Raw genomic sequence first — 20,659 nt, 5'->3', positions numbered from 1 at the left:
TGTTTTTTTTTTTTTTTTTTGGTTGGTGTTCTTTTTGGCTTACAAGAATAGAAAGAGAAAACTGAAAAATATTTGTTACTTGAAGGGAGAACAACAAGTAGTTCACTTATAATATATAGAAATAAGTTAATATACAAATAGATCACGGAAGTATACACAATGTCTAGAAGGTTAAAAAGAACAAACTTGTTTTCGAAGGATGTTAGTTCATTATTATACGCATATGGTGATGTTCCACAACCATTATTATCCACAACTCATTGTTTAGATGAAGTTGTAGCACAATATTTAGTGGATGTATGTACATCAGCTGTTAATGTATCACATAATAGTAATAGGAATAAAGTTAGATTAGAGGATTTTAAATTTGCTTTGAGGAAAGATCCTATTAAATTGGGGAGAGCTGAGGAATTGATTGCTACTAATAAAGTGATTACGGAAGCTAAAAAACAATTTAATGAAACAGATAATTCATCGTTGAAAAGATTTAGAGGACAAAATGGTGAAGAAGAAGATGAGGACGATGGTGACGACGATAATGAACAAGACGATAATGACGTGGAAGGTACAGTAGATTATTCAACAACTAAAAATTCTTCAAATAAAAAGGCATCATCAAAGAAGAATAAAAAAAATAAAAACTCAAGTACAAAGACTGGTAATAGAAATAAGAAACAAAAATCATCTACTTAACCTGATATCATAGAGAGACCAATGGTTATCAAAACATTTTGCATACATACACATATCTAGATTTAATAATATTTTTTTCACACGTTATTCTTTTTTGATTTGTATATATTTATATATAGATATATCCGTTAGATGAGACTGTTTTGAAATAGAAAAGAAGAAAAATAACGAAAAGAACTACACTACTGTAGATCTAATTTATATACACTTGGATCCTTTTCTTCTTCGATCAAATAATCCTTAACACCAACAAACTTGTTCCATACTCTGTTGAAGTTAACTAATAGCATGTTTCCCACATTCTTTGGAAGATCAATATAACTTCTGAGTATGAATCTGAAAGCTTCCTTAGTATTATGAATTTCAGTTCTCCATGCTCTGGCCCAAACATTCTCTTCTTCAATCGAATTTGGAGAGACATCGTTATTAGACGTATTTTGTTTCCTCTTAGGTTGTTGTTTCTTCTTTGGCATCTTCAAATCTTTAAATTTGGATTCTTCTTCATTTTCTATTATTGGTTCTTCCACAGGATCGATAACATTTTCAGAAGTATCATTGGAACCATTTAGTTTCTTACATTTGTCAATGATAGAATCCTTAGCCTTTTCGATTAATTTAAAGAAATTATTATTTTGGAAAAAATTTGCAATGGCACCTTGATTATCTTCACCGTTGACTCTTTCATTATATAAAGTTTCAAAATTGTTAATAGATTGAATGGAGGTAGACAATCTATTAAATGTGTTCAATAAGGAGATCAATTCAAATTTAGTCAATCTATTTACCACTTGTTGTCTAGATTCTTCATCTGCTTCATTTAATTCAAATAGAATCTTCAAACTAGTGGCGTAACCTGTAGTTTGAACTTTACCCCACATCTTACATCTATCACAATGAACACAATCCATTATTTTGGTAACATTCTTGAAACGGCTTCTAAAATCGTCTTTTATTGAGGCATCATAATCATCCTTGAACATTAAATCTTCGTCGAAAATCCTACTATCCAATTGAGATACAATGTTAATGATTTTTTGTTTAACACTGTTATCATAACTATTGCAGAAATCTAATTCTTTCAAATATGGTTTGATTTTCCATAGAGATTTAGCAACAATAGCATAATTGAAATAGATATTGGAGACTCTCTCAGGAAAATTCCCTACTCTAGCCATAAATAGATCCAAATCTGGACCCCATTCGCCTGTAGTAGTATCTAAATGATCATTTGATAAATGAGTACCAATGGAAGCATGTAAACCTGATACGATTCTATAAAAGGCATCCTTGGCTAAACAAGTATCAGCTTCATCTGAAGAGAAACAATTCTCAGCGTATATACTTTTCCAAATTTGACCAGCTTCTTGACCACCATAGCCAGTAAATCTCTCTGGATTCTTTGATAGATCAACCAAGACAGCATCCTTATTCAAAAAATCATTGATATCATAATAATTCAAATCGTTATTAATATCTAATTGATTATTCTTGTTGTTATTATTGTTACAAAGTTCATTAAGGAAAGATGCATCATCTTCAGCAGTATGATGCGTCTCATTTTCATTTGTACTATCATTAGCCAAAGAACCCAGCACTTCTGGTTGCCAATATTCAGGTAATTTAGCCCAATCCTCAACAACATCAACAGCACAACTTCTACTGAAACATATACCATCATTATTTTCCCAAAATGTACATTTTTTGAAGGGATCGAATTTAAAATATCTGAAAAAATCAGTATTCACGAGACTAACGATATCTTTCCTTATCTTTTTATTAATGCTATTGATCTCTGCGATGGTTACATCACAACCTGGTCCTAAATTTTCATCTTTATCCATTTTACAGAATGGAGTTTCATCCGAAACTGCCAGTTGATTAGTCCATTGCGGTTTTTGAACAGGCTCTTCATTATTTTGGCTCAGTTGAAACGCATTCTGTTGATCAGCAGACACTAATGCCGAGGTTGTAATACTCAGAAGACTTAATATTCCACTAAGCTTCATATTTTTGTTCTAGTGAAATAAATGTTCCTTAAATAAAATATATCCTTATTTTCAGTAGCTCTTTCGTTTTTGAAAAACAGTTTAACAATAAAATAATAAGTATAAGTATCCAATATAAGTATATGTCGATAAATCAGATTCAATCGTACTGAAATTGCTTAAGAAAATATTCAAAGGAATGATATATATATATCTAATATTAAAATAATTGTGTTAAATTAAATTACTAATCTTTATTTCTTTTTTCCAATAAAGTGTTAAATAGAAATTTTCGATACCCGATGACCTTTTCCCACTATTAACTAATACTATTACTGGTATTATTACTAGTATTACTTCTATTATTGCCACACGAACAAAGGTGAAAACAAAGCGAAAAATAATGGAAAACTCCACGGTGTCAAGAACACCGAGAGAACTAGCCGTAGTAAGAGAACGCCAAACTACTGAAAGACAGATTGGTAATCACTATTGTTACTGTTACTATTGATATTTTAAGAACACCTCCTCATGGTAACAGTAACAAAAGCAATTACATATTGATGATGTTCTGATTAGTTAAGGGAAAAAGAAAATTTACAATTAGTGATTAATGTTTTATAAATGAACTACTCGTAGTATTGGTATTCTGATTGTTTTTCTTACTATTACGTAAATATGCGAAGGGAATGCGAATATGGTGGTTACAGAGTCAGTAACTGTTTGCTTACTTTGTTACCTGCTTGTTTGCTTTTTGTTTATGAGTGATATTGACGTTCCTAACCCTTGTACCTAGTGAAATACGGAGTTAGACCAAAGTTTATACTAAGGGATAGGTTGTTATGACAAAAGAGCATAAAAAGAAAGAAAGTGAAAAATGATAGAGGCCCCTGTTCGGTAGATAACACGTAATAGTTAATAAAAACTAATACCAAGCCCCATATTTCATACTTTCACATTACTTTTTGCTCTATTCTATTTTTAATTTTTTTTTTTTGCGTACTTGTATAATTTTTTGATAGATATCATAGATATTCCTTTGATAGCGATCTCCCCTCACTCATAAAGTAGAAAGATAAAAATTCTATAACGTTCTAAAGATTACTCATACAAGTTTAATAAAGTATCGACACATATACCAGTTCTATATTTCTTGGCTATGCATATGTCTTCAATTAACTCCTTTGGTAAATCGGGGAACATCTCATATAATGATTCCAAAGTTTCTTGGCGTTCTTGCTCTTCCATTCTCTTCACTGTTTTTCTCATTTGTTTATCGTCTAGCATATCTTCACTGATACCAGTATTTTGTGTTCTGATATTTTTTGGATTTTTTGGAATACTTTCTTTTGATTGTGGCTCAGACTTAGTAGTTGAGGAAGGCTGTCCAATAAAGAAATCATTGAACATAGAAACCATCGAAGATGCAATTTCATCGATTGGACTATGACTATAATCTGGATTCATAATCATTTCTTGAGTGCTGTTCCCAATATTGTCCGTATCAGTAGTATTGCCCTTTAAATTGGATTGATTTTCATTTTCTTCACGTTGTTTCTGTAACCTCTGTTGATTTGTTTTATATGCATTTTCAAAAATTTCTTCGTCATGTATCGTTAAGTCTTTTCTACTAAGATTTGTAATGAAATTAGTGGCGCCTTGCAGACTACTCAAATAATATTGATCTTCACTCTTTAAGAAATTTTCAAATCTAAACCTTTCAATAAATTTGATGTTAGATATTAAGTGTGAAACATTACCATGGATAATAACATAGATTAACAATGGAATAAAACTATCAGCACCATCTTGATCAAGTTTAAAATGTCTTAGAATACTAAATATAATTTTGCAAGTATTTAAGATACAGACCATCTTATCTCTAGGTGCCTTATAATGATTAATCTTATTTAATTCTTTACCAGCTAGTTTCAAAAATTTATTCAATTTTAATGAGATCTTATTAGTCACATCAAGGTTATCTAGTTCAATGAACTTATACTCCTCTATCTTCATTTGAAGAGAGTCATCATCCAGAATATCGTTCTTATGTTCTTCATCCAATTTATCAATACCAATCTTTTGTATTAACACAGGAGAAAAACAGAATGGATATAATTTACCCATAATCAATTTTTCAATTCCTTCTTGTGCATTTCTTAACTTCGCATTATCAAATTCACTAAATGGTTTATATTGAGAAAATTTGTCAAAGATAAACAGTTTAAAATCATTTATCAATTTCCTTTGTTCACTAGCGGTCCATAAAGCTCTCTGTGTAACAAAATTATTTAAGAAAGATCTTGTATACTTTACTAAAGGTTCTGCATTAGGATTCTTGAAGTAGCCAATAAACGTTTGGAAATCAAAAAACAACTCTTCTTGATTCTCAGCATCAGCCTTCTTATTACTTGTTTGTTTGGGTTCAGATGTTATGCTATCATTATCATCACTAATGACATTTGTTTTCGACGTCTTAAGAGTAGATGAGCCTTGACTTAATGGATCGAACTCACGTAGTAGATTTGACATCTTACTTAATGGAATATATCTCTTTCGGTTAGTTAAGTTCCAGTAATTAGAAAAAAGAGTACACTAAGTGTAATTGATTGCAATAGTAAATTGAAGTTATTTCCTATATCCACAGTTTGCCTTCTTTTGTTGTCGAGAACATTGTTTTATATTATAATTGTGGAGCTAATCGGTTGTTTTTTATTCATTTAATGATGCCAAAGGTAATATAAGTCAGGCCCGCGGCGTTAATATAGCCGACTTTATTGGAGACCTCTTCTTTAGCATAACGTTCTAAAGGTAATAATAATATATCATTGATTAAAGACAACTCTGCGAGTCATATGCTATTAATGTATATAATATTTGTATAATTATATAGTTTAACTATGCTATTGTGTACTAAAACTTTTGATTATTATTAGAACTTTTTATTTAATTTGTTCAGACTCAGGGCCTTTTGTAAGTTTAACTAATGTAGTAAATTGATAAAATATATTACCTGTTATACTGGATAAACACTGTGATATATATTAGAGGAGTACTCACTTTTTTAAAAATTGAGTACTAATGCAGCTAAATCCATTTCCTTCATGCAGCATTTAAATATTCAATGTATTTAGCAGCTTGTTCAAAATTGAAAGCCACTAAAAATGTAAAACCATTAAACATGCACATTTTGGTTATGTCATTAATGGCTTCCTCTGAATTTGTACCATCCACAACAAATATTAATATATTATTATCATCCTTGGATAAAGGAGCCATCCTTCGTGTTATATAGTCAGCATACAATTTATGATATGATAAAGTTAAAAAGAGGACAGATCTTCCTTTGATAAGATAATCATAATATATTTTCGAACCACCTTTGGATGTCACGTATCTCCAGTTTGTATTTTTCAGATTATCTAGTAACGGATTTTCTTTCTGAGTTGTATTGACTAGTACAGTCTTTCCTAGTCCTTGATCTTGTCTTTGTCGTTTCCCATTTTGTTGATTATTAGTATTATCATACTGAAAAGAAGGTCGTTGTTGATTAAATGAGTTTATAACATGCTGTTTACCTTCGTTCGTAGGTGGAACATTGATTTGCGCTTTATTTGCTGGTGGCTTTTGTATCTGTGGTTGACTTTCATTTCCACCATTTTCTTCTCTTAGTTTCTGAACTCCTGCAAGAATACTTTGGAAAGACGTTGGATCAGTATTGTTCATGTTTTATGATTGTATGTATACCTGAATACCTGAATACCTGAATACCTGAAAATTAGCGTTATAATGCAATTAAAGAAGATTGTTACTATTATGATACCATAATTAAATGTGTTCTTTTGTTCTTATTGTGATTCGCTTAGGCGCTTTCTTTCGAATGACTTATTTGTAATTTCTATCAAGAGATTGATTATCACATATAAAAGCAGGATAATTTTTTATAACCTTTGATAGTTATTATTTCGAAGAGTTAAAGATATTTATGTATAATGTAATAATCAAGGCTCTTAAAATTAAATTACACTTATATGTTATATCTAAGAAGGATTTTGAAATTTGAAGCATTTGAGGTTGCTACAAATCAAACTTCATAAAAGGGTTAGATAAAAATATGAAAATTTTACATAAGTGTGATAGATACATCGACATTAAAAGGGGACATCATGATATGCACATAGAGTTATGGATGTATCCAAAGATTGTAAACTAAATTTTTATGAATACAGAATTGTTCTTAATTTTTAATTGTTTTTTATGGGATTATATTATTTCTATATGAATATATGTTTGTATGTACAGGCCAGGCCAATCATCATAATAGAAGTGGGACGACAGTTCATCATTAGGCGTCATATTTAAGGAAAAAAGATTTTATTTATTATTTTTTTTTGTAAGTTTTCATTGATAGGTCTAAGTTGTGAGAATTCTTGAAAAAATTAAACCTTTTTCTTAGTTAGCAGGAGTGGTTGACTTGCTCTCGCCATCATTTGATGCGGAACCTTCAATTTGCTTTTGAGGTGGAGTCGTCACTTTATCTTCGTACCTTCTGCCATTCATGTAAAGAGTATACACTAAACCACCACTCATATATAGAGAACCACCAACCAGGGTTAGAACTGTCAAACGATGTAGCGTATCACTCAATCTTGTGTACCATGCGTATTTGGCCATTGTGTTTAGAAGAATTGTAGAGTGTACTTTTGATACGTATTTTCTAGTAAATAGATATTTATCAAATAAGATATAGTTATATTCAAGAATATTGGACAAATAAAACCTTTTACTTATTTATCAAGTTCTTAGTTAATCTATAATTGCTCAAGGAGTTTTCATTATTTATTGGTATATATATAGGATACTTTTTCCCTTGTTTTTTTTTTGGTTGGTTGGTCGTTTTCCCGGCCGGCTTCTTAGTATTTTCGTACCATACGATATTGAACATTAATAATTATTACGTTAGTTTAAGATATGAAACTAATTTATGTTAATTAGATTATGGAGTCATTTATTTAACTTATTTATCTGGCTCTACTTTAATTTATGGTGATAGAATCGAATCAATTGTTTGGCATTACTGCATTGATGATATTTTTTGAAAACTCTTTTGCTTTACGAATCAATTTTTGGTACTCTGATTCGGGTTCATAACCTAACATCTTACGAGTGTAGTTCTTTGCTCTTTCAATTAAAGTTTCCTTATCGGGAGATTCGGTAAAAGGAATATCCATATTTTTCATATATTCCATTAAATCCTTCACAGACCATGATTTGAACAAATTATCCATGTGATCGTTCAGGCCTTTCATTTTATGGTTCATCTTACCGTATAATTCTGAGTCTCCTACTTGGGATGTAGTATTAGAAACCCATTCCTTGATTTTCTCCAGGGATAAATCACCTGAATAGTTGAAATCTCTGTGGTCAAACATATCGATTGTTTTATTCTTCATTAAATCGATCAATTCTTTCATTGATGTGTTTGAAGAATATTCAATGTTTAATGAATTAAGAATTTTCTTAGCAAAGTCTTCTGATAATAACTTGTTAGCATGATTTTTACCTGTATTGACGTAATCAGACATACCACCCCATAGGGATTCTACAAATTCTGGATTTTTACCGATGAATGGACTTGCCATATCACTAGACTTTTTGATATACCAGTCAACATCATTCTTCAAAAGACATAAGTTCTCTTGTGCCTTTTGTAGTAATGCATCTCTATTATCTGATACAGTATCATTCATTTTGATATAATGAAACTGTAACCATCTCTTTAAATCGTCTTTGGAGAAGTCATTGAAAGCAGCTGCAGTGATATTATTATTCGAGTCAAATAACTTCTTGTTGGCCAAGTCTAAGAAATGAAGAACCTTATATTTAGCTGCTTCTTGTGTCACTGATACCTTGTACATGTTATCAGAAACCAATTTTAACAATGTATCTCTATCAGTAGAAATTGTTTCGTTAATCTTAACGCTGCTATTCTCTAACCATTGTTTTAGATCATTTATGGACCAACTTTTAAATATAGTTCGATCTGGAATTGTTCCCCTAAAATTTTCAAAGTCTTTATCAATATATTCCAAATTTTCTCCTAGGAGGGATATTAATTCATCTTTTTTCAATGAGGCATCGAATGGGATGGAATGGTCCTTAAGATAATCTTGCAATGTCCTCTTTGACCAAGTTGTAAACAGCCAATCAGTTACCTTTTCAAAGGAAGGCTCAGGTGGTGATGATACGTTTAAAAATTCTGTCAACCATGGCAAGCTCTCATCCAAAGAATCCCTATCAAAGGTCACTTGAAAATCGGGATGACCATATCGTTTCCACAGTTTTTGAACGTCATTCTGCCAATTAGCATTGGCTGTTTCTGTTAGAGTTTCAGTTTTGGTTTTGGAGTTGTCGGCCAAGACAGGATTGACTACTATAGATCCTATAGTACCTAAGAAGCACGCAATTTTACTCAATTTCATGCTGTTGTTGTTGTTTTTGTCAATATTTATTGCTATCACACAGGTTGAATCCAGATAATATATGACGTTTGAAAAATTCGTATCTGTTTAGGAAGATGAAAATAAAACTAGTTTAAAATCTGTATAATATGTATTTAATAAAATGTTTAAGGTAACAAAAATTTTATATAAAAATAAGATTAAGAAAGAAATTTTTTTTTTTTGAAAATGGAGGAAATGTTGTTTCATCTTTGACGTAGGGGAGCATATCCCTTATTTCTAAATTTTATAAGGGTATTCTATATATCACTCACATGCAAGGGATATATTCCATTGATGTGTTACACTATGGGATCTCAGCGAAAGAGGTGATCCTAACTTTGTTTACTTTATTTTTTGGGGGTTAAATTTTCTCTCGTCTGGTTCAACATCCTCAAGTTCTTGCTTGTAGTTGCTTGTTGCTTGCTTGATTATTTCATACTTGAGGTAAGCACATCGTTATATACAGAATATCTGATATAACAATACTTTGCTAAACGATCACCATTGAACAGTAAGCATCACTAGAGAGAGAGAGAGACACCATCACTAGTATACATATACATGTCTAGTAATATATAAAATAACGAATGCGCAACTCGACATCACAACATACGAGCTGTAAAGTCGGATTATCAACAACTGAAAAATTAAGTTAAAAATGTAAACGCTAAAAGCTTTTCTTGCCTCTCTTCTCGGTCGGTTCTCTTTAGTTTCTTTCATACACGAAATGAGAAAAATGAATAATAAATAAATAAATGAATAAATAGTTAAGACATATATGACTGATTAAATAAGATTTTTAGAGTCAATATTATACAAAAACACACACGGTTATTGTTGAATTTTATTAACAGTGATAATAATAATAACTACTGTGATAACGATACCAGAATTATGAGTGTTTCGGAAAATAATTCTCCTGCTCCAGGTACATTTAAGACACCTACTGCAACACCTACCCCACTCGTCATGAACGGGGACAGTAGACATGATAGTAATATTGCCATTCCTTCAAACACATTTGAATCAATTGTACCGATCCCGGTAACTGTATCTAGGAAGCAATCTGGTGGCATTCTGACGGGTCCACTAGCCAATCCAACCTCTTTGCAATATTCATTGTCTAATTTAAATATTTTTCAAAATTTACCTTCAGAGACTCAACATGGTGTGGATGATCTAACAAGAATGAAAATGGCTATGTTAAGTACTGTTCCAACTGAAGTGAAATGGGCTCTAAAGAAATATTTAGCATATAGTAACAAAGCTCCTTATATGATTAGTTTAAACAATTTACCTGAGTTGTTACCATCTTTTGCATCGTTTGTAGTGGCTATGAAACCATTGATAGAAAATTTCGATGAACCAATTATTATTGATGAACAAAAGATGGCTATTTTACAAAATGGGGTTAATGGATTATTGATCTTAAGAAATTTAGCCCAAGATATGGATTCTATACAAGTCTTAATTAAGGATGAATCAATTAAAGATTTTATTCTATTCATTCTAATAAAATTTAAAGAAAATATATCCAGTGATTCAAATTGGGTGGTATATCAATCAAATACATCATATTTTAATGAATTGATTCATTACGTGGTCGATTTAATGGAAGCAATCTCTACCTATTTAGCACCAGCAGGTAAAGATAATAAATATTTCCAAAATTTAGTAAATATTTTGAATAAAACTAAAGATAGATATATGATTATCTCGATATTAAGATCATTATCGCGTTTATTGGTTAGATCAAAGGAAGATGAAGAGAGTGCAGCTAACAATTTGGATGAAAATACTCTAAGTTATATTGTCTCGTTCTTATTGATAGATTGTGATTCAGAATTAATCATAGCTTCATTAGATTTCTTATATCAATACATTTTACCAGGTAGTTCAAGAATTAACATTTTATTGAATGAATCGCAACGTTTTGCAACATTAAGTACTATATTACCAAAATTATTAACATATAATGTAAAGACCCCAAATTATTCTTTGTTGTCCAATCAAGAGACTAAACTGATTAGAAGAATAAGACCACCTCCATCAAAGAATGCACCAAGTTTATCGGATGATCTATTCCAAAAATTGTTGAAATTAAATGAACCAATGAGGTCCACCGCATGGCTGAGATGTTGTTTTGAACCAATATCAGATGCTGAAGTGAAACAAATCACTCTATGGAGATCATATGAATCATTATTTAATACCAAAGTGAAAGAATCAGGGAGAAAACTTCTGCCTGCAGTAGAATTTATTAAAAATGTATCTAATGCATTTAATAATGCATCTGCTATGGTTGTAAATGACCCACAGACTGGTAAGAAGAGATTTGTAATTAAGGGAGTCCAGCCAAGACCAAATGCATTATCCATAGAAGATGGTAATCTCGCCTCTAGAAAATCAGTATCAAGCAAACAAAGATCCAAATTCCTTAATCAATCTGGCTCCATTAAAGAAGCAGAACAAGAACCACTACCGGAATTAAGTTTTCCAAAAAGATTAACTGATGTCTCTAAAGTTGCTGCAACATTCTTATGTCTCATATCTAACGATGATAAAAGCAGTGGTAGTGAACTATGTAAAAAGATTAAGCCTGTTGTGCTTCATAAATTAGCTGATGTGCCGCCTTTAAGTTCAGTATTGTCGGAATATCTAGACAATACACCAAGTATATAGGGTGGAACAAAGAAGTGAATCAAATGTATATATTTCTGTATGTGTATTTGACGAATGCCAACTTTATGTTTTATTGTCAATTTGGAGAATTAAAACAGTTTAGATGTGGACAGAAAAGTCTTCAATTTAATAAATAATTAATGTAATAGTATACTTCAAGCATTTTTTAATGATGAAAAAAAGGTAATAATGAGTTATTTCAATTTCCTAATAATGTATAGACACAGATATAGATATGTTTATATATTAAACTGTACAAAAATGGTGTACTAAAAAAGGAGACACAAAAGTATGAGTTGATTTATTCTATAATGTTATCTATGCAAACACAAAGACTTGGTCATCAGCGAATGAGGCGGAGCCATCTTGTTTCCAACCCAATTGTCTAGCGTGTTCAAGCACCAATCTTTCCATTGGTTCTGGACCACAGATAATTAATCTGTTTTCCTCTGAGTAAGGTGGTAAATATCTACTCATTTGATCCATTGTAACTAACCCAGATTCACCTTCCCAACCCTGTTTTGGATGACGAACAACATAATGGACTTCAAAATTTGGATATTTTTCAGCCATTTCATCTAATTCTTCCTTTAATAAAATATCCTTTTCTGTATCGTTGGCATAAATCAAATGAACTTTAGTGAAATCTTCAGGAACAGTAATAACTTCGTTTAATATTTGAAGAACTGGGGTAATGCCGGTACCACCTGCTACAATAGATAAAGTCTTGTAAGAGTTTGGAACATAGTTGAATTTTCCCATTGGACCCTTGAAATCTACTGTCATACCTGTTTGCAAAGCGGCAAAGTATTTAGATACAACACCATTTGGATACGATTTTACTAATAGATCCAAATAACCAGCTTCAATCTTAGAACTGATTGGATTGTAGTATCTAACAACATTTTCACCATTGATTGGAACTCTGACAGCAATGTGGTGACCAGCTGGAATAGGTATAGTTTCAATATGGGTCTTTAATCTAAATCTGTAAATTGCAGTATTCTTAGATATCAAAGTTTGATCATCCAACTCTAGTGGAGTCCAGCTGTCTGTAAATAGAGATTGTCTACGTTGAAAAGCTCTTAGTGCTCTAACACCTAATAAAGCAGCGAATAATAAAATACCAGCTAGATATCTCACATCACCAGTCATGTATGAGATAATGGAAATACCTACCACAAATAGTGCAGATGGAATAATAATACCGTGGATCGGTTGATCTAGGATGTTTGGTTGGTCATCGCCAATTGCAGCAATAGGATCGGCCATTTTTATATTTGTTGATTGGAATTTTTCCTCGTTTCGTAATTCAGATGAGACCAATAACAAGCAGATGTGTATCTCTACAACGCAGAAACAAATTAAAAAATTAGACACTCAGTTCTATATGTTCTTATATACGTTATGATGTGGCAAACTCTACCACATTCATTATGTCATCACTGCGATCATAATCATCGGTCCTCAGTTGTTATTTGTTCCTTCTCTTCTCTTCGCTTTGTTATGAAATAATAATTTTCCATTTCCATCGTCTCTCTCTCTCTTTCCACTTTTCTCTGTTTGTTTTTCAGAATTCTTCTTTCCTTTTCCGCCGTTTCAGTAACATTCTATTTCTTTCTTTTGTTTGTCATCACAGCGCAGAGAGATGGCAAAACTGAAATAACAAACAGCAGTTGCGGGAATTAGGAGATCTATTTACTAGTGGATTGATTCATCGCTATTAAGTGGAGTGTTCTTATTAATATTATGTATTTTTTTTTAGGATATTTAGATATATATATATATACATATGCATGTATGTATGTATATGTGGATATATATGGATGTGTGCGTCTGTGTGTATGTTTACTTATGGTTTTTTACAATTTATGCTTAATATTCGTTGTCAGAAACAGAATCGGATGCAACCTCAATGTAATCACTCTCCAAGGCAGCTAAATCCTCTCTAGCTTCAGTGAATTCACCTTCTTCCATACCTTCACCAACATACCAATGTACAAACGCACGCTTAGCATACATTAAATCAAATTTGGCATCTATTCTTTTCCAAGCTTCTGCGATAGCTGTAGTATTCGAAAGCATACATACAGCTCTATCCACAGGGGCTAATTGGGAGTCGATTACAGTAGTAGGTGGTTCGTAACAGATACCAATCTTGAAACCAGTTGGACTCCAGTCTACCATTTGTACAGTCTTCTTGTTCTTGACCTGTGTTACAGCAGCTTGAACATCCCTTGTGACTACATCACCTCTATATAGAAGACATGAAGCCATATATTTACCAGTAGCAGGATTACATTTGACCATTTGGTTACCTGGTTCGAAACAGGCATTGGTGATCTCTGCAACGGAGTTCTGTTCGTGATGTGCCTTGTTTTTAGATTGAATTGGAGCATATGATACTAATGGGAAATGGATTCTTGGATATGGAACTAAGTTTGTTTGGAATTCATTTAGATCAACATTCAATGAACCTTCGAATCTTAATGAGGCAGTCACGGATGAGACCACTTGTGCCACTAAATTATTCAAGTTCTTGAATGAAGGTCTAGAGATATCCAAATTTCTTCTACACATATCATATATCGATTCATTATCCACCATGAATGTACAATCAGCATGTTCTAAAGTTGTATGGGTAGTTAAGACAGTATTATATGGTTCAACTACCGATGTAGATAGTTGAGGACCAGGATATACAGCAAATTCCAATTTAGATTTCTTACCATAATTCTCTGACAATTCTCTCAGTAGTAAAGATCCAAGACCTGAACCTGTACCACCACCTAGAGAATGAGTAAACAAGAACCCTTGTAACCCATCACATTGATCAGCTAATCTTCTAATTCTATCTGATATATCATCCAACATGGTACTCCCTATAGTGTAATAACCACGAGCATAGTTGTTAGCTGCATCTTCTTTACCATTGATCAATTGCTCTGGATGGAACAAATCTTTATAAGCCCCAGTTCTGACTTCATCGATCACATTAGGCTCCAAATCAACATAAATTGCTCTTGGAACATATTTACCAGAACCAGTCTCGTAAAAAAAAGTTGAGAACCCCTCACCACCACCTTTTGGTTTGTCTAACCCTTCTTCAAGGTAACCATCTGGTCTAATCCCATGTTCTTGAGTGTATAATTCCCAACAGGCATTACCGATTTGACAACCTGCTTGACCAACTGCGAAAAATGAAATAAATATATATAATAGATGCTAATCTCGTCACAAATAGAGTAAGGTGATCCTTCTTATTTATAAAGACAGAAAAGAATGTTCATATATATTAATTGAATGTTAGTAAAACAGATTGATCCATGGAACAATAAAATGCCAAGAACAATAAATCAAAACGTATTGCATCTCGATTGAAACGCAAATTAGATGCCTTTCAACATGGTGAAACCAATAGAGGTTTGTGATGGATAGAAATTCCACTATCCAACTTCATCTCACAGATGCAGAAACGCGTGGATCAATTGACCTTGACTAAAACGGTAAAAAAAGCTTTCAATTATAACATACCATTAATACTAATAACTTCTCTCATTTTTGTTTAAAAATTATTCAATATGATCCCAACAATTCAGAGTATATCTCGATAGATCCCTGTTTAATTTGTTGGTTGAGTGACTAAAGCTCTTAGGTGGTAAAGTTTTCTAAATATACACTCTTAATAAGCTTATAAGTTCCCTCCTTTATCGTGTGCTTTGTTTATGGCAAATTTTTTTTCCAAACAAATTTTGTTTTTTCCCCGTTTCGAACTCGTCTTTGTTTATATTTCTCAGTTGTGTTTTTTAGAATGGCGCGTCAAATACTTTTTAAAAATGTTTGTTTTCGTTTTAAAACAATTCTGTAACAACAAGAAAGTGTGTCAGTAAATGGGAAGTTTATAATTCAGGGTGACACACTAGTGGAGAGCTTTGTATCTATCTAATTTTTTTGTTAAGTAAGAAAAGGATATTTTATTATGAATTAGAAAGAATAAATAACATTGTATTGTGTTGTTTATATATATATACTTATATATAATTTTATTACGAAAGCAGTCTCTCGAAAGTGCTGTGAAGCTTATGCATGGACATTAGAAATGGAAAAAAAATTGAGAGAAGGAGAAAAAAAGGAAAATAATAGATTATTATGTTTTGTAATTATATTTTAATTTGTTTTTTATTAAGTTTGGGTAATCTCTTTTCTTCTATAGTTTTAACATTAATTATAAGTCAAATATAGAAAATATTGTCTTCTTCTTCTTTGGTAACGGACTGTCAGACATTGTACCGTTCGAATCTGTATCTACAGTAGCAGGGTCATGACGCAATTTGGTAGGGTCCACTTCATCATGGTATTTCTCAGTGATCTCTTCTAGAGTCATACCAGTCGTTTCTGGAATGAATAAACTTGTAAAGATACCACATAACATGAACAAAGCAAAGATTTCCATAACATGTGGTAACCAACAGTTCTTCTTCTTACCATTCTTAGCACAATCGTGATTAATCAAAGTACCTAGTGCAGTTTGAGCAATGATGGCACCAACTTTACCACATGCAGCGGAAATACCGTGAGCAGTAGATCTGTATCTAGTTGGGAAACATTCACCAGGAACAATAAAAGTTGTAACATTTGGACCAAAATTAGAGAAAAATTCACATATAATGTAAAGACCTAATAGACCATTGGATGGAATCTTATGATATGCGAAACCAATGACACAGAACCAAATAGTTAGCATGATAAAACCAAGTAATTGAATTGGTTTTCTACCTAAGGTATCAATACATAAGACAGAAACCCAATAACCTGGTAAAGAACCAGCACAAACCAAGATCAAGTTACCAACGCATGAATCCCACAGTTTTAAGTAAATGTTGCTGGAACCTGCATAACCAATGGCTTGTAAGATAACAGCAGAATTTAGAGATAAACCGTAAAATGCAATATCGACCATGAACCATGAACCGGCAGTACCAAAAAGAATCTTACCATATTTCCATTGACCGAAGTGACGACAAAAATCTTTAAATGAAGCCTTTGGTTGAATGGTAGCCACATCGTAACCTTTCTCTAGATCATGGTCAGAAGAGGAAGAGGCGTCTTTCCCATCATAATGAATATCAATCGCATGAACCTTAGAAGAATTTGAGGTAAGAGGTTGTTGTAAATCTGTGTTGACATCTAATTGGTATCTTGGGGATTCTGGAATTGTTAATCTGTAGTATAAAGCTAACATACCTGGGACAGCACCGAACCCAATTAAGATTCTCCACATTTGATCACAAGCTTTTTTACATTTAAAATCACATTCAGCACCACTGTTAGCATATTCGATCTCACTCTTGTAAGCAGCAACAATAATTAGTGCAACAATACCACCCATAATTTGACCCCAAGCTTGATTAGCGAAAACAGCACCCATAATGGCACCTCTCCATTTAGTGGTAGAGAATTCAGATGTAATAATAGAAGATAATGGATAATCACCACCGATACCAATACCCATGATAATTCTGTAGAAAGTTAAAACGGCGACGAAATTGACACCTGGGGCAGTACCAATAGTACATTGCAAAATACAAGTAACTATAACAATAATTAATTCAGAACCATAAATTTTCTTACGACCTAAAATATCAGCAGCTAGACCAAAAGAAAATTGTCCAATGACAGTACCAACAGAGGTAGATACCTTTAATAATGTAGAAGTTGCTGACGGCATATTACCATCCCAGAAGACGTATGACATCATGGAAATACCTAAATTAATGGCAAAAATATCATAAGAATCAGTCATAAAACCAACACCGGCAATTAAAATAGTTCTAACTTGTACCCAACTAAAGTTACTTTCATCTATTTTTTCTAGAGCCAACCTTCTTCTCTCCAAAGGATCATCAATGTGGGCAAAATCGTTAATATAATTGTGGAACGCACCATTACCACCTTCAGTCAAAGTTGGTTCATGATGTAAATTTTCGTTGTGTAAAGGTTTAGTATGGATGGTTTGACTGAATTTTACTGCATCTTCGCCATCTTCTTTTATTATGTTCTGTTCAATTTCAGACATTATAAAAGTATCTTTGTTTGCTTGTATAGTATATACACAGTTAAGTCAAAAATACTGGTTGATATTTTTATTATATGGTAAGTTAAGTTATAAGTGAAATAGGTAGACATAAATAAAATTATATTTAAACTGAGAATATTGAAATGGCATCTTTTTCAAATTGTGTTGTTCAAGTATTTTCCATGTTATTATATATGGTTAAGTTTTCCATCCTGTAAAATATTTCAATCAAGATATGTTTAAAGGGTAGATCACAATTGGTGAAAAGTTCATCGTACACTACAAGTGAAAAACAAAAAATTAGTATGAGACAATAGGCAATTCTCATAGTGGGTTTTCTAAGAAGTAATCATATCTGAAGTTTTAACAGATACTTTAGAAATGAATTTTCCGGATAATGTCAGTGAATTTACTTTCAAATGTCTTGTCAATAATAAATGAATAGTACTTTGGTAGAGATAATAGGGAATATCGTTAATCAAAAAAGGGCATGTACTTCTGCACGTGGAGGTGATGATTTTACCAGTAAATACTAAATTTAATGAGCTGTTAGTTACATTATTCTGCTTATACTATGTAATCATTATAGAAATTTCTTTTACTGTTCCACTTTTCATTTTAGACTTTTCAAATTAAAAAAAAAATAGATGATGGCCCCTAAGAACAAAGACAAATCTTGATACAAAACCAGAAGGGTAGAAAAAGCACATCAAATTAACTTCAAATGTCAACCAATTTAACACAGTGCATAATCGACTCAGTAAACGAAGTAATGGCGAAGTAAAAAGATTTACCATCTTAAGTACCGTCCTATAACATATAATGAAAATTCAAGCTATTGTAACAGCAAAAAAGCTAGCAATAACAAACTCATCATGTTGTTTTAAAAGAAGTTAAAACCACTGAAAACGGTGTAACGATGTTGACTTAATGGTAGAATACAATAAGAGGATTGCATGTATATGCTGTCCCTACGCAGTAGTCTTACATAAGCGACCACGAAAAAAAATTGAATCCTCGGAGGTATTATTTTGTTCCCTCGTAGTTGAATGATGATGACTGTTTGCAAAAGGATTTTTGTATATTTTTTTTTGCATCATCTACTTTCTATATTGGTATTGTTTGTGATAATAAAGGTATTGATGAACTACTTTCTCAGTCTGTCTATCTATCTTCCTTTGATAATAGAAGATTTATTTTTATATAAGCCGAAAAAGCATATATTATTTGTCACTGCCGAGTACTCCACGAAGAAACCCCGTACCGGAGAGAGTAAACCATAATCAATCATCACAACATGATCGGGAAAAATAGAATAAAGAGGTCCTTAATTTTTCTATATTCCCACGTGTGTCAAGGTTAGACGAAATAGGTAATCTGGTAATGCCTGTTCAAGTAGGTTGCAAATGGCTCTTGAAATATAATACTTAGTTTTATCAATGCAGACGTTTGAATGTTACAGGCTTAATATTATTGAACTAAATTTGGGAGTTTTTTATAATTGTTGAGATAAATTGATACTGAGCAATGGAATAACAGATATTCTATGGTAAATCTCGATGTCTTCAATTCAGAATGGCGTTCAAAAGTGTAATACATCAAGACATAATTGAAGAACAGAGTGCCAGGATCAGGAAACTAATGTCTCAAAATTGTAACTAACAGTTGATGATCATATCCTATTAAAGTAGCAACATTGTTAAATTGGTAGAAACACAGGACTTGACCTTGGAACTAATGACATCTGTGAACGTGCTTTCGTATTATTAGCCTTTCTTTTGATTTCGCTGTTGATAGTAGTTCCTAGGGGAAGCACTCTCAAGCAATGTACCCTTATCGAGGAATTGTATATGGCTAATAAGATAAATCTTTTTTGATTTCTTTTGTTCCCACGTTCCGACTTTTAAACTTTTGAGGAAAAATAATGGTTCGAAATGTCTTGCCAAACTCTAAGTTACAACCATGTGGGTAATTTCGATTTTGGAAGTAACCTTTTCAGTAAATTTAACACTTATCATTAGTCTCAACAAACTTGTACCCATGTGGGTTGAAAAAAAAAACACAGATTGTGTCAATTATGTAATTTATGGGACCTTAATTAATTCTTCAAAGGGCCTGAAATTGTGCCTGTACATATTTGAGTCCCAACAGTTTGACACCTCTATAATACTCTTCGAAATAGTTGATGTGAGTGAAATTTTCTTGGCAAAATTCTCCTTATTGTATTGAGTCATCTTTGATTTAATCGTTTAGAGTCCACGTCGGTAATGAAATTAAAACATTAATGTTAAAAAATGTTTTAATTAAAATGCAAAAAATTGGTAGAAAAGAATATTAGAATATGATTATTATTATTATTATTATTATTATTATGGATTGTAGAAAATAAAAGATTAGATGTTAGAAAGGAAATAACCTTTTAAAAGTATTTTGGTTATCAAAATGTGATAAAACAAAATTTTGTAGAAATGAATATTTATGGTATATGCTGTTTGTTTAAATTGTAATATTATTATTTTTTTTTTACTCGTCTAAACTTAGGACGAAATAAATATGTTCTTCTCAGTTGTGCAATGAATACTCACTATCCTCATATTAAAATTAATGTAGATGAAATGGTGGTGTTAAAGAAATAAAAGAAATAACTGTTCAGTTAGAGAAAGAAAGGAAAGAATAGTTGAGAAAGATAGTGAGAGAGTATGAGAGAGAAGGATATCTCA

General features: G+C 32.0%; 10 protein-coding genes across 10 annotated transcripts; 2 read left to right on the top strand and 8 right to left on the bottom strand.

Annotated features, from left to right (window-relative positions):
- Positions 1-159: 159 nt before the first annotated feature.
- On the top strand, positions 160-693 carry TAF13 (Taf13p; the record flags this gene model as incomplete). Its single annotated transcript, XM_041549087.1, has 1 exon — positions 160-693. One exon carries the CDS (start codon positions 160-162, stop codon positions 691-693), a length of 534 nt encoding a protein of 177 aa, XP_041405021.1.
- A 182-nt stretch (positions 694-875) lies between these two features.
- On the bottom strand, positions 876-2,699 carry ERO1 (ER oxidoreductin; the record flags this gene model as incomplete). Its single annotated transcript, XM_041549086.1, has 1 exon — positions 876-2,699. The coding sequence occupies one exon, from the start codon at positions 2,697-2,699 to the stop codon at positions 876-878; it is 1,824 nt and encodes a 607-aa protein (XP_041405020.1).
- A 1,080-nt stretch (positions 2,700-3,779) lies between these two features.
- On the bottom strand, positions 3,780-5,210 carry VPS9 (guanine nucleotide exchange factor VPS9; the record flags this gene model as incomplete). Its single annotated transcript, XM_041549085.1, has 1 exon — positions 3,780-5,210. One exon carries the CDS (start codon positions 5,208-5,210, stop codon positions 3,780-3,782), a length of 1,431 nt encoding a protein of 476 aa, XP_041405019.1.
- Positions 5,211-5,780: 570 nt separating this feature from the next.
- Positions 5,781-6,404, bottom strand: RAD10 (DNA repair protein RAD10; the record flags this gene model as incomplete). Its single annotated transcript, XM_041549084.1, has 1 exon — positions 5,781-6,404. One exon carries the CDS (start codon positions 6,402-6,404, stop codon positions 5,781-5,783), a length of 624 nt encoding a protein of 207 aa, XP_041405018.1.
- A 726-nt stretch (positions 6,405-7,130) lies between these two features.
- On the bottom strand, positions 7,131-7,352 carry COX14 (Cox14p; the record flags this gene model as incomplete). Its single annotated transcript, XM_041549083.1, has 1 exon — positions 7,131-7,352. The coding sequence occupies one exon, from the start codon at positions 7,350-7,352 to the stop codon at positions 7,131-7,133; it is 222 nt and encodes a 73-aa protein (XP_041405017.1).
- A 386-nt stretch (positions 7,353-7,738) lies between these two features.
- On the bottom strand, positions 7,739-9,160 carry MSC1 (Msc1p; the record flags this gene model as incomplete). The annotated part of the gene is made up of 1 exon (XM_041549082.1): positions 7,739-9,160. One exon carries the CDS (start codon positions 9,158-9,160, stop codon positions 7,739-7,741), a length of 1,422 nt encoding a protein of 473 aa, XP_041405016.1.
- A 915-nt stretch (positions 9,161-10,075) lies between these two features.
- Positions 10,076-11,863, top strand: RSC9 (Rsc9p; the record flags this gene model as incomplete). The annotated part of the gene is made up of 1 exon (XM_041549081.1): positions 10,076-11,863. The coding sequence occupies one exon, from the start codon at positions 10,076-10,078 to the stop codon at positions 11,861-11,863; it is 1,788 nt and encodes a 595-aa protein (XP_041405015.1).
- Positions 11,864-12,181: 318 nt separating this feature from the next.
- Positions 12,182-13,135, bottom strand: PGA3 (cytochrome-b5 reductase; the record flags this gene model as incomplete). The annotated part of the gene is made up of 1 exon (XM_041549080.1): positions 12,182-13,135. The coding sequence occupies one exon, from the start codon at positions 13,133-13,135 to the stop codon at positions 12,182-12,184; it is 954 nt and encodes a 317-aa protein (XP_041405014.1).
- A 603-nt stretch (positions 13,136-13,738) lies between these two features.
- Positions 13,739-15,422, bottom strand: TUB3 (alpha-tubulin TUB3; the record flags this gene model as incomplete). The annotated part of the gene is made up of 2 exons (XM_041549079.1): positions 13,739-15,054; positions 15,398-15,422. 2 exons carry the CDS (start codon positions 15,420-15,422, stop codon positions 13,739-13,741), a joined length of 1,341 nt encoding a protein of 446 aa, XP_041405013.1.
- Positions 15,423-16,088: 666 nt separating this feature from the next.
- On the bottom strand, positions 16,089-17,939 carry KABA2_02S08756 (uncharacterized protein; the record flags this gene model as incomplete). The annotated part of the gene is made up of 1 exon (XM_041549078.1): positions 16,089-17,939. The coding sequence occupies one exon, from the start codon at positions 17,937-17,939 to the stop codon at positions 16,089-16,091; it is 1,851 nt and encodes a 616-aa protein (XP_041405012.1).
- Positions 17,940-20,659: the final 2,720 nt, after the last annotated feature.

The sequence above is a fragment of the Maudiozyma barnettii genome (assembly GCF_903064755.1).
Source record: "Maudiozyma barnettii strain CLIB 1767 genome assembly, contig: KABA2_02, whole genome shotgun sequence".
Taxonomy (NCBI): domain Eukaryota; kingdom Fungi; phylum Ascomycota; class Saccharomycetes; order Saccharomycetales; family Saccharomycetaceae; genus Maudiozyma; species Maudiozyma barnettii.
The sequence above is the reverse complement of the archived record's forward strand: the minus strand, read 5'-3'. Positions and strand labels throughout refer to the sequence as shown.